Source organism: Triticum dicoccoides, chromosome 6B (genome assembly GCF_002162155.2).
Source record: "Triticum dicoccoides isolate Atlit2015 ecotype Zavitan chromosome 6B, WEW_v2.0, whole genome shotgun sequence".
Classification (NCBI taxonomy): Eukaryota; Viridiplantae; Streptophyta; class Magnoliopsida; order Poales; family Poaceae; genus Triticum; species Triticum dicoccoides.
Window position 1 is genome coordinate 518,327,948 of NC_041391.1, and position 13,730 is coordinate 518,341,677.

The 13,730-nt window shown below is 45.7% G+C and overlaps 1 protein-coding gene across 1 annotated transcript; it reads right to left on the reverse strand.

The window, feature by feature from the left end:
• Positions 1-5,752: 5,752 nt before the first annotated feature.
• LOC119325543 (putrescine hydroxycinnamoyltransferase 1-like) lies at positions 5,753-13,461 on the reverse strand. The gene is made up of 2 exons (XM_037599275.1): positions 12,775-13,461; positions 5,753-6,399 (listed from the first exon to the last, which is right to left on the reverse strand). Exons 1-2 carry the CDS (start codon positions 13,439-13,441, stop codon positions 5,753-5,755), a joined length of 1,314 nt encoding a protein of 437 aa, XP_037455172.1. The 5' UTR covers positions 13,442-13,461.
• Between the last annotated feature and the right edge of the window lie 269 nt (positions 13,462-13,730).

The window sequence follows — 13,730 nt, forward strand, 5'->3', positions numbered from 1 at the left end:
AGGGTCGAGGTCACCGGAGACGGTGGCCGGTGAGGCGCGGTCGGCGGCGGCACGGAGGAGCCGTGGAGGGAGGCGGCGGCGCACGCGGTGCCGGCGGGCGGCGGGCGCGGCGATCCGCGGGAGCGGGCGGCGGCGGGCGCGGTGCGAGCCGCGGGGGCCCGCATGGGCCGAACGGGCCTGCGGCGGCGCGCGGTGGCCGGGGCCACATGGCATGCTCGGAGTGGCTGGGGCGTGGTGACGGACGCGTCCGGCTCCGCCCGGACGTGTCCGGCGGCGGAGAGGGAGCGAGGCTAGGGTTTGATCTGCGGAATTTTCGGAGGGGAGCACCTATTTATAGTTAAAGGGAGGTAGGAGACTCCAAATGGAGTGTAATTTTCGCCCACACGATCGTGATCCGACGACGGATAGCATGGAAGTGACTTAGATGGGTTATTGGGCTGTTTTGGAGGGGTGTCGGGCTGCAACCTAAAAGAGGCCTTTGCGGTTACCCGGTTAACCGTTGGAGTATCAAACGACCTCCAAATGGCATGAAACTTGACAGGCGGTCTATCGGTGGTGTACCAAGGCTACTTCGAAAGCCTCGGTCCATTCCGAGAATGTTTAACACCCGCTCACGAAAATAGACAAGAGGGGGGCACCGGGGGACATAGGAGTGTCGGATTGCAAAACGGACAACGGGGAAAATGCTCGGATGCATGAGACGAACATGTATGCAAAATGAGATGCACATGATGACATGGAAAAATGCAACACGCAAGCAAATGACATGACAACGATGGTGAATAACTGGCGGACACCTGGCGCATCGAATCTGGGGCGTTACACCATCCACGCCAAGAGTTTGTCTAATCACCTCTTTCCTCCTCGCCAGTGCCTTCTACTTCTAGATTTGAGTCCGAATATAAAAAATACTAGTGCCCGCAACCGCAATTCAGTCAGTGTGGTGACCAGATGAGTTCACTGGGGATGCTGCTTTGGTTAAACCAAGGACCAAATTCGTCAGTGAACCAGTAGATGAGCTGAATGTTAGTACTGTGTTTGGGCCATGTCTAGTACTGCTTGACTATCACATCAGTGCAGTGAATGTGCTGTACCCAGTGTTTTGCCCTCCTTGCTTGTTTGCATGACCTCATCTAGTACTGGTAGGGTGCTTTTGGTCACTACAGGCTGTTAGGATCTTGAGAGGGGATGATTCGAAATAAATAGGCTCATCTTTCATTACTTGCTATATATACGGTTCTGTTGTATGCTTGCAAATCTGTTTGATTTGGTTGTCGTTTGTTCTTGTCCAATATGTGTTCGGTGGTTAGCAATATGTTTGTTGGTGCTATATTTTCATTTTGATGGTAGAATGTGTGCGTTGTACATGGTCAAGAGCATTAGTAAAAGGAGGAAAAGGATGATTAGAGCATCTCAACCCAAAATACAGCATTGTGGGTTTTGTGGCAGTAATGAGAACCTTAATCGTCTCTTTTTCGTTAGTCCACTCGCTAGAGCAGGGGGTCCTCTTTGCACTCAGGATTCATTACTGGGCGACGACACCGAATGGCCATGTAGTAAAAAGGATCAGCAGCAAGCATCACTCTGCTAGCATTTTTATTTTGATACTAGGGCTATGTTAGGTTTGAATCCCAATTTTTCTGTGGTAGCACAACAACTGTTGTGTCGCTCCTTATGTTAGCCATGTTATGCTTCTGAGCTGGCCGTACAGACACCTATGGTGCATAGCTAGTTGGCTATAGCTTCATCCTGCTGGCCTTTTTTGGACATTGTGTTGTTGGTTCTCATTTCACCTCATTTTATTGGTATATACCTGTAGAATTGTTTCCATACCAAGGGCCATGTTATTATTTGAATTTCAGTTTTGTTTTGGTAATACAAAAAGTGCTCTGTTGGTTCTCATTTTACCTCATTTTATTGGTATATATACCTGCAGGCGGAGCAGCGGGTGGGGGAGCGAAATCAGGCGATGGCCAGCAAGTCAAGGCCGTCACGACGGCCGGCGGCGCAACATGCGACTTTGGCGGACCTGGTTGTGGAGACCCCATCCGCGCGCGTCTAGGCAGGTTCCGACCGTGGTCACCCTCGTACATCAGTCGGCGGCATCGGAGCCGCGTCGGAGCCAATTGCTGGGCATGTCGCCGAGACTGACCAAGACGCCGTGGCTGCAAGTGTTGGGCATGTCGCCAAGAAGACCAACAAGCAGTACTAGCTCTGTAAGTTTGGCTTGATGCAAATCTTGTCAATTACTATGGCTTTTAGTTACTGGTGGTCAAGTTAATGCAAGTCCTAGTGGTGATGTAGAGGGAGATCTAAGTATGGTTGTGTATCCTTAAAATTTCAAGTATGAGGGAGATCTAAGCATGCATATATATACCCATTAGTTTGTGTTCTTGATATATACCTGTAGTGTCATGAGGAATAAATCTCCTCACCTTCATATGTTGCCCTATGGAATTTAGCAGACACTTTTTATCAACACTAAGTTCAGATAAATAGGCGTTGCTTAACATACCTAAGAGTGTAGCATGTTGCAAAGTGATGCTGCAACTTGAGAGTAGACAATTATAACATATTAGTAAAATCAGTATGCATCCCTGACTTGTATGTTTTTTTTTCAAGGTCTATACAAATGCCATCTTTGTCTGGCAACATCTTTTTATCTTGTTATTTTAGTCCGTGAGTGTTGTGTTGGAGCATCACTGACTTGTATGGTTTTTTTAAAGGTCTATACAAGTTCCATCTTTGACTGGCAACATCTACTCCTGTGTCATGTCATGTATCTATTTGACCTTACTTGTTTTAAGTGAATGATGTATTACTTGCAAGTGTCAAAGTACTGATGCAAACAGTGATTGTTTACTTATGACTAATCTGTTTTCCATCTCATTTATAGGAGTTCCCAAAATGCCTGACTCCAACGGCAACGGCATGCACCACACGGAGGATAATGGCCTCTTCACCGACTCCGGCCCCGTCCTCCCCGACTCCTGGTCGTGGCCCTGTGCACGATAGTGCCCTCCCTCTTTTACTTCTACTACCTACTGTTGTTGTTGTTGCTGATTGGTCTATGCATGGTGGGTAATCCATCAATGTTTATTTGCTACTGCCTGAGCTCTGTTTCTCTGCATGCGAGCGTGTTGTTTGTGCAGTGTGGATGCTTGGTCCTTGTGGAGGTCGTCTAATAGACGCAGTTCCTCCATGTTAATATTACGAGAATAGAGTAGTGCATTTCGGTTGAACATGTGTTCTAGATTTTTTTTTGCTGGTAAACATGTGGTCTAGATAATTCTACCTTGTTGTTTCTGATGTTACATTTGGTTTATCTATGCTGCATTGCAAATTTGCAATGATGTTTGTTGCCCAAGAAACTAGCGAATTAGAGGCCTGAGATTTCAATAGTTTGGAGGAGAAACCAATGAATTCAGATTTGAGTGAGAAATCTATTCTGGTTTCAAATACATAGGTGTATTTTTTGTAACTATGCATAGATTTGTAACAATGAGAATAGGTGGTTATAGGTTGCTGTGGTGATGAATATAAATATTAATAAGTGCTCATGCATGGCGGTAATACCGGATACCATTGTTTTCACTGTTTTATCAACATGCCTTTGTTGAATCTTCCGTTCATACGTGTAACCTATACATTGTAGCTACTGAGTACTTTTTATTGACATATTAGCTATTGTGTACCTAAATATGACCCAGGTACAATGGATACAACACTGCCATAACTTGTTTTCTTGTCTACCATCCAGGTACAATGGGAGCAAGCTCATCCTCCTCAATCCCTAGCTACTGCACGACTGCCGGGGTGCATACTCCCTACAGTTACTCGAGCATCTTGACCTCTTATTGTAGTAGCTGGTATGCTTGATGCGTGTATCTCCGTATCCTTACTGTTTTTCTAGAACCATAAATCCTGATGCATGCCGATTATGGTCTGGTTTATTAGATCTGTTCTGCTAGTGCTTAAAATTTGACATGCCTGGATTCTGAATGAACTCGTTCTTACAGTTTTTTTCATTTCTATGATCAATTTAGTTGCACATGTCAGTATACTATATACCAAAAAAATATCCTAGCTAGTGAGAAATTTTGTCACTCCATGAACACATACTGGCTAGTGTTAGCCATACTATCTATCTACATGGCATTTGCTGTCAATTCTTGCTTACAAGTTATTGGATCTCCCATTGGCTACTGTTTGATGTTCTATACACATTCTTATTCTTATATTTTCGTTCTTATTCTTTGCATAGGTGAAGTGCAAATCCAAGGTTGAAGCTGTGAAGCATATCAATAAAGAGTAGCATATTATGTGTTGTAATTGTAGGCATATCTGGGTTGTAGTATACTGTAACAATTATAATAGACTAATGTAGTGTTATTTTGGATGAATTTCATTTGCTCTCTGGTCTGTTCAAAATAATGATTGTGTATGTGATTTAAATACTCGTGAAATGGAAACCTGACAAGAGGGTCCAAGTTATAATGGTTGTTCAACAAATTCCGAAATTTCTGACGTGTGGGACAAATTTTGAGATAAGCATGACATGTGGGGCCTTGCTTACTAGTGATACCCCAATATATAATAGCTGAAATTAGAAAATCAACGGACTAAAAAGGCCACGGCCCAAAAATAAAAAGGATAAAATGTTGGGTCTGGCCCATGTAGCTGACCAAAATTAACTGAGAAAAAAAATAAAAATGTTCCAATTTTTGGGCTCGGCCCATGTAAAACAGTCAATCGGACCGGGCTGATTCTTGTCAGTGACCTTTTCAATTGGTCGTAGTTTTGCCACGTTAGATTGCCACGTCGGATCCGACGTGGCCTGGACAGACAACCAGTGACCAAAAAAAGGTCATGGGTTCCACGACATTCTGTTTTGGTCATAAACGTCTACGACCTTCTCACAGAGAAGGTCGTTAATTTCAGTTTACGACCGCCAGCTTTTGACCTTCTGTTTTTGGTCACAAAAAGGTCGCAAATGAAAAACAATGACCTTTCAGTGACCAATAGTCAAGGTCATAAGTTGACATATTTTTTGTAGTGCACCATCCCTTCACGCCACGGGCTTTGTTGCAAAAAAATATTCTACAACAGGACCTCTGTTGCAAAAGCTTTTGCAACACGACCTTTGTTGCAAAAGAATTCTGCAATATGGCCTTTATTGCAAAAGAAAACGGTTTGAAAAAGATTTTTGCAATAAGACTCTCATTGGAGAAGACCAAGCGCAACAAGCAACAAGTAATAGAAGATCGGAGGGAAAAAAAGAAAGATTACAACAAGGCCGTTGTTGCAGAGCGACGAGCTCAACACTAGACTTGTTGCAAGATTTGATGATTATTTCTGGTTCCCCCGATAGTCTAGGAGGCGGTCGATCTTTCTAGCGCATCAACCGGCCCAGTCGTAGCACGGCCCACAATACACATATCTCTAGCTCAATCACACACATGCTTAAAGAAACTAAGTACTACATCTCTTATCTCTTAAAAAAATACTAACTACATCTTCGAGTACTTATAGTCTTGTACACCTTTTTTTGCATTTTTTTGGTGATGGCTTACCAAGCTGACTACTTGGTAGTCTTGTACACTTATGAAACAAAACACAAAAATACTTCTTCTATCTATATACATCTGTTTGAGCGACAAGTAATATGAATCGAAAGGAGTAAAATAATATTACCGCACGCTAGAATGAAATCGAGGAGGACAATTGATTGATTTAATCACGTGCAAGCATATCACAACCTCGCATGTACGATGCCGGTTTGAACTCGGCATACAGCAAGCGAACGCTCGAACCTCTTGAGAGTCGCCACCTCCAAAGAGATTAGTACGCGCGCGCTGCCATCACCGCAGCCAGCCATCACGTACACCCAGCCGCCGCGCACAGTCTCCGCCCGCGTCATCACCCACGGCTTACCCCACCCGAAGTTCGCGTCATATATGGGCAGATGGAACCAACTGTTCATCCGCAGCTCCATCTCCGGCAGGTTTCCTCTCTCCTCCGGCCGCCCGCCCTTCGCCGCCTCCATCTCGAAGTAGTCCACAGCCGACCTCAGCAGCTCGTCGTCGAGCTTCTCCGTCGTGGCCTTCACCCTGCTCACGATGGAGGCCAGTGTCTCCGACACGACGTCCTTCACCGCGGCGGTGGCGAACACGTTCACGACCCCGTTGCCGAAGTAGCGACCCGGGAGCCGCGGCTTAACGCGATGCCTGATGTCTACCGGGAAGTTCATGCGCGTTGTGGCGTCCGGGTCCAGCTGGCGGGCGATGCATACGCACTGCCACACGAGGGCGCTCACCACGCAGAATGTGCTAGCGCCGCCGCAGTGGCGCTTGAGGGCGTATAGCTGGTCACCGGAGATGGTGATGACCTTGGTCGCGAGGACGTGTTGGAATATTAGGCAAGTTCATGATTAATTCCAGTAAATAATCCATGACTAGAAGAGATACTAGCATGCAATAATCTAACAAACTAGAAGAACAGCAAGACATGCATAACAGCAGCAAACACGTAACAATAGCTGTAGAAACAGACATGAACAGAGGATGTTGGACGTAATTGTTAGCTATTATGGGTACGACAGTGTTGATGACGATGTTGGTGACAATTTGCTGCTGACGGCGATGAATACGACGATGAGTAGCACCGCCCGACTTGGACGGAAGACGACCCGTGATGACGAATTTGAGGAGTCGCGCATAGCGCTTCCCAAAAACCTAATTCGTCCTCTCCTGATGCAGGATCGCAAAGACGAACGGTTCCGAAGACCTGCTCTCCCACGCGCCGATGCACGCCGGCGTTTGGGATGGAGTAGACTACGATGGCGGCGCAAGTTGTGAGATGAGGCAAAACCCTAGGTGTTTTTTGGTATATCTATGGTCGCAGCCGGTAGCTGTATATATATTAGGACCAGAGGCGGTATTGTGTCGCAACCACAATCCCAAACCGACTCGGTTTCTAATTCGTATACTTACCGGACAAGAAATCAAAAACTTGTCTGCCAAGACATAAAAATAAAATGGCAAAAGGAAGATGCGCTCTTGCAAGGAGACGGACCGGATTTTGGCGGACCATTCACGCACATGTCACATGTACGCGCCGCCCCGCCCCGCCCCGGCCAGGCCAGGCCAGGCCAGGCGAGCGAGCGCGCGCGTGTGGTTTTCCCTTTTCTCTTCTCACACACCACTTAGAGTGGTGGAGAGAACCCACTATATAAAGAGGTCCAACTCTTCTTCAACTTCCAAGGTGGGACTAAACTTAGCACCACCACTTGTCATTTCATACATGGGCTTTGAGATTTCAGAAATTGCTATGGGCCTAGCCCATTAATTCTAACAATTCCCCACCAGATCTCAAATACCCATTTAGAGATTTGCCTTCTCTCACCACTTGTTTAATATACCAGTGTTTCAGCAGAGACTGTTAAGTTGAACTTCTGCCTAGAACTTTAAGCTACATCCATTCACAACTTGACAATGGACTATGCCTTGAATTGCTAGTTTTGTGTGAACAGGTTTCACTCAAAGTCTTAACCAGTACCTGACTGCCAATAGGCTACCCCGCGGTTTGGAGCTTATACGTCATACTCCCTGGTCTCTTCGTGAGTTTACTAGGGATCACCCAAATCTCATAGACTGCGACGTTTACAGTCAGAACTCATATAGGTGTGTTCTTTCAAGACTGCTCTGTAGGACAGCATCTTTGCTAATTATAGCCAATAGAACCACATTAAGGCATGTTGCCGACCTGCCTTACAGATCTGAGCCTTACAGCTCTATGAGTTTTGCATCTTCACTTGGAGACGATCATACGTTATTACTCTCCTCAGTTAACCAATAGCTTGTTCTTCCCAGATCCTAATTCACGGGATCTCCGATCACAAAGGTTGGGTTACTACTATGGCGTAACATCTATGGGTCTCATACCCATCTCCCTCGATGCAATATCTATCACATTTCGTGATAGTCCCTTTGTAAAGGGATCTGCCAGGTTTTTGTCTGTTTGTATATATGTAACAGTTATTACTCCGGAGTTTCTCAACTTCCTGACAGACTTCAAACGTCTTTTCACGTGTCTTGGTGACTTTGCATTATCTTTAGAATTGTTCACTTTAGCTATAACCGTTTGGTTATCACAATTCATAAGAATAGCCGGTACAGGTTTTTCAACAACCGGCAAGTCCATCAAGAGCTCACGCAGCCATTCTGCCTCAACAGTAGATGTGTCCAAAGCAGTTAATTCTGCTTCCATAGTTGAACTCGTCAATATGGTTTGCTTGCAAGACCTCCATGACACTGCGCCACCACCATGAGTAAATACATTCCCACTTGTTGCGTAAAGTACATCAACATCGGAGATCCAATTTGAATCACTATATCCTTCTAGCATAGCAGGATGCCCTGAATAAGTAATTTCGTAACTCATAGTACCTCTTAGATAGCGCAAGACCCTTTCTAGTGCATGCCAATGATCATCACCCGGGTTGGACATGAACCTACTCAGTTTGCTCACAGCAAAAGAGATATCTGGTCTTGTAGTGCTAGCTAAGTACATGAGTGAACCGACAATTTGAGAGTATCTTAATTGATCTCTCGTTTCTTTCTTGTTCTTTCTGAGTGTCACGCTGGGATCATAAGGTGTTGGAGAAGGCTTGCTATCCATAAAACCGAATCGGTTCAAGACCTTCTCAACATAGTGAGATTGAGTTAATGTAATCCCACTCTCATCCTTAATAAGTTTGATGTTTAGAATTACATCGGCTTCTCCCAGATCTTTCATGTCAAAACTTTTTGATAGAAAAGACTTGACCTCATTAATTGCATTAATGTTTGTACCAAAGATCAGTATGTCGTCCACATACAAACATAATATGACACTATTGCCCCCACCATGGCGATAGTAAACACACCTATCAGCCTCGTTAATGACAAATCCTGCAGAAGTCAAAGTTCTTTCAAACTTCTCATGCCATTGCTTAGGTGCCTGTTTCAGACCATACAAAGATTTTAACAACTTTCACACCTTTCTTTCTTCACCCTTTACCACAAACCCGTCAGGCTGATCCATATAGATCTCCTCTTCCAACTCTCCATTGAGAAAAGATGTCTTTACATCCATTTGATGAATGATAAGACCATAAGAGGCAGCCAAGGAAAGTAACACTCGAATGGTGGTCATTCTAGCAACGGGTGAATAGGTGTCAAAGTAATCTTCGCCTTCTTTCTGAGTGTAGCCCTTGGCCACTAGCCGCGCCTTGTACTTATCAATAGTACCATCAGGCTTTAGCTTCTTTTTGAACACCCACTTACAGCCCACAGGTTTACAACCATATGGTCTATCAGTTAGTTCCCAAGTTCCATTAGAAAGAATTGAGTCCATCTCATTATGAACAGCTTCTTTCCAATCATCTACATCCGGAGATGCATATGCTTCTGCAATCGTCTTGGGTGTGTCGTCCACAAGGTATACAATGAAATCATCACCAAAGGATTTTGCAATCATTTGTCTCTTGTTCCTTCTAGGAACTTCATTGTTATCCTTCTCAAGGACTTCCTCATGTGATTGTTCGAAATATTCATCAGTTGTACTAGATTCAGGAATTATCTCAGAAGAAAATCTAGCAATGCTATGCATATCTTTCATAGGAAATATGTTCTCAAAAAATGTTGCATCACGAGATTCCATTATAGTATCAACATGCATATCAGGTACTTCAGATTTTACCACTAAAAGCCTATAAGCAATGCTCCGTTGAGCATACCCTAGAAAGACACAATCCACTGTCTTTGGTCCAAGTTTGCATTTCTTAGGAATAGGAATATTGACCTTTGCCAAATATCCCCAAGTGCGCAAATAAGAAAGTGATGGTTTTCTCCCAACCCACTCCTCATAAGGGGTTTTCTCTTTATTATTGTTGGGAACTCTATTCAGGACATGACATGAAGTCAATAGAGCCTCCCCCCACCATGCCTTAGATAAACCAGCAGTGTCTAACATGGCATTCACCAAGTCAGTCAATGTGCGGTTTTTCCTCTCGGCCACTCCATTTGATTGAGGTGAATAGGGAGGCGTCCTCTCATGAATAATACCATGTTCCTCACAAAATTCATCAAAAACTTTTGGAAAATACTCTCCACCACGATCGGACCTAAGACGCTTGATCTTTCTCTCTAGTTGATTTTCAACTTCAGCTTTATAGATTTTAAAGTAGTCTAATGCTTCATCTTTAGTTTGCAACAAATAAACATAGCAAAATCTAGTCGCATCATCAATCAAAGTCATGAAATATCTCTTTCCACCTTTTGTCAACACACCATTCATCTCATAAAGATCAGAATGTATGAGTTCTAGAGGTGCGAAGTTTCTCTCCTCGGCAGCCTTATGAGGCTTTCGAGGTTGCTTAGATTGCACACAACTATGGCACTTAGAACCTTTGGCAACTGTGAAGTTCGGAATTAAACTCATGCTGGATAGCCGAGACATTAAACCAAAATTAATATGACATAAACGAGAGTGCCAAATACTTGCATCATCATTAACACTAGCACAAATTTGGTTTATTGACTTATTGCAAAAATCTGAAAGAGAAAAGCGGAACAAGCCTCCGCACTCATAGCCTTTTCCTATAAATTGTCCAAATCTTGACACGATTACTTTATTGGACTCTAAAACTACCTTAAATCCATCTCGACATAGAAGGGAGCCGCTAACTAGATTCGTGTTCATAGTAGGGACATGCTGCACGTTCCTTAGTTGCACGATCTTTCCCGAAGTAAACTTCAGATCCACCATGCCAATACCACGAACAGAAGCATGTGACCCATTCCCCATTAGGACGGAAGAATCCCTTGCGACCTGATAAGAAGTAAACAGGGAGATGTCAGCACACACATGAACGTTAGCACCCAAATCAATCCACCACGAAGATGATTGAAATACTGAAAGCACAATAGGTAAATTACCATACCCATCAGTATTGCTAGCGGTCACCATGTTGACAGTCTTGGAGCTTGTTTTCCCTCTGCGGTCTGCACATTCAGGGCATTCCTTGGAAAAGTGTCCAGGCTTCCCACAGGCGTAGCACTCTAGCTCAGCCTTGTTGAACTTCTTCTTCTTGAAGGTAGTAGTCTTGGTAGGCTTGTTGAAAACAGGTTTGTTCTTTCCTTTGTTCTTGTTCTGTGGGTACCTCTGCACCATGTTAGTAGTAGGCTGAACCTCACTTCCTTTTTCAGTGGTATCTTTAGCCCGAGCTTTTTCTTCAACATCAAGAGATGCAATCAGATTTTCAACTGATATCTCTTGTCTCTTATGCTTCAGAGTTGTGGCGAAATTCCTTCATGAAGGAGGCAACTTTGCAATCATGCACCCAGCCACGAATTTGTCGGGTAGAACACATTTAAGGAGTTCAAGTTCCTTCACAATGCACTGTATCTCATGAGCTTGTTCAACCACAGAACGGTTATTCACCATCTTGTAGTCATGAAAACTCTCGATGATGTACAGTTCACTGCCTGCATCTGTTGCACCGAATTTTGCATTCAGTGCATCCCATAGAATTTTTCCGTCGTTTATGTGCATGTACACATCACACAGACGGTCAGCAAGAACACTCAGAATGCATCCCACAAACATAGTATTGGCTTCCTGGAATTTTCTCCGATCTTCGTCGGTCATTCCCTCTGGAGCATCAACACTAGCGTGGAAAACTTTCAGAGCAGTAAGCCAGAGCGTGGTCTTCACCTGCCACCTCTTAAAGTGCACACCGGTAAACTTATCCGGCCTCAGTGCATCAGCGAATCCAGCCATAGTTAACTCAGGAAATTGCCTAGAATTAGGTTTTTGGATTGTTGGAATATTAGGCAAGTTCATGATTAATTCCAGTAAATAATCCATGACTAGAAGAGATACTAGCATGCAATAATCTAGCAAACTAGAAGAACAGCAAGACATGCATAACAGCAGCAAACACGTAACAATAGTTGTAGAAACAGACATGAACAGAGAATGTTGGACGTACTGATTGTTAGCTATTATGGGTGCGACAGTGTTGATAACGATGTTGGTGACGATTTGCTGCTGATGGCGATGAATACGACGATGAGTAGCACCGCCCGACTTGGACGGAAGACGACCCGTGATGACGAATTTGAGCAATCGCGCACAGCGCTTCCCAAAAACCTAATTCGTCCTCTCCCGGTGCAGGATCGCAAAGACGAACGGTTCCGGAGACCTGCTCTCCCACGCGCCGATGCACGCCAGCGTTTGGGATGGAGTGGACTACGATGGCGGCGCAAGTTGTGAGATGAGGCAAAACCCTAGGTGTTTTTCGGTATATCTATGGCCGCAGCCGGTAGCTGTATATATATTAGGACCAGAGGCGGTATTGTGTCGCGACCACAATCCCAAACCGACTCGGTTTTTAATTCGTATACTTACCGGACAAGAAATCAAAAACTTGTCTGCCAAGACATAAAAATAAAACGGCAAAACTCCTGCAAGGAGACGGACCGGATTTCGGCGGACCACTCACGCACATGTATGCCCCGCCCGGCGAGGCGAGCGAGCGCGCGTGTGGTTTTCCCTTTTCTCTTCTCACACACCACTTAGAGTGGTGGAAAGAACCCACTATATAAAGAGGTCCAACTCTTCTTCAACTTCCAAGGTGGGACTAAACTTAGCACCACCACTTGTCATTTTATACATGGGCTTTGAGATTTCAGAAATTACCATGAGCCTAGCCCATTAATTCTAACAGGACGGACGACTCGTGCTCGTGCATGGCTAGCTTGCTGCAGAACATGGAGACGGTTTCGGGGTGGATGGCGGGTGGGGAGCGCGCGCGGAGGAGGGCGCGGTCGTGGCACGGGAGCTCTATCACGGCGCCCTGGCCGTCCCTGCAGTACCTTGCCCACGTCCCAATGAAATGGAACGCGCTGGAGCCGTCCACGGCGGCGTGGTGCACCGCTGTCCCTAAGACCACACCGCCACACTTCAAGAAGGTGACCTGCGCGGCCAACATGATGGACGACGGCTGAACGCGAGGACAGAACAGCTTCGTCAGCTCCGACGACGGTGAAGGGCCGCTGAAGTCCTCGACGGTGCGATCAGAGCGGGCTACCACGAAGAGCGCGCCCTTGCCGTTGCAGTCAATCTCCATGCGGCCGTCACCATCCGCACCGAGGCGGCCTGCGAGAGGGTAGAAGGGCACCAGCGCCTTGGCCATGGACTTCTTGAGCTTGGCCACGTTGAAGAAGCCGCCGGCGGCGGCGACGTCGCTGGCGCTGTAGACGTGGACGAGAGGGGTGTGGCCTCTGTTGGCCAGCACCAGGTCCAGCGCGGAGAGCCAGAGCCCTCCCCGCGGCGTCTCATCGCTCGGCGTGACGAGGCAAGACTCTACCACCCGTAGTGCCGATCCCGAGTACATATCGGTGTTGTTTCGCTCTGTGCGGGTGCGTGGTGCTAATTTGCTACGGGATGGAGGTGCACATGATCCGCCAAAGCATAAATAAATACTCGTAGTAGTAGAAGAGAGACGAAGGTGCATGCATGCAGCCCGCCACGGCCGCCAGTTTGACAGGATCACATCTCTGATGGACCACGTGTCTAGAGGACCTCATCAACTACGAACGTTCTTTTCTCACGCGGGAAGCGTGACAGCGATTTTTTAACACGATACAGACACAAACGCTCATATACACAAGCGTACACTCATC

What these genes read in the sequence shown, in the direction of transcription:
- LOC119325543 (XM_037599275.1), bottom strand. Translation starts at nt 13,441, where the DNA reads ATGTACTCGGGATCGGCACTACGGGTGGTAGAGTCTTGCCTCGTCACG. An exon ending in GCACGAGCACGAGTCGTCCG is followed by an intron (nt 6,400 to 12,774) that starts TCCTGTTAGAAT and finishes TCCAACACGTCC; the next exon opens with TCGCGACCAAGGTCATCACC.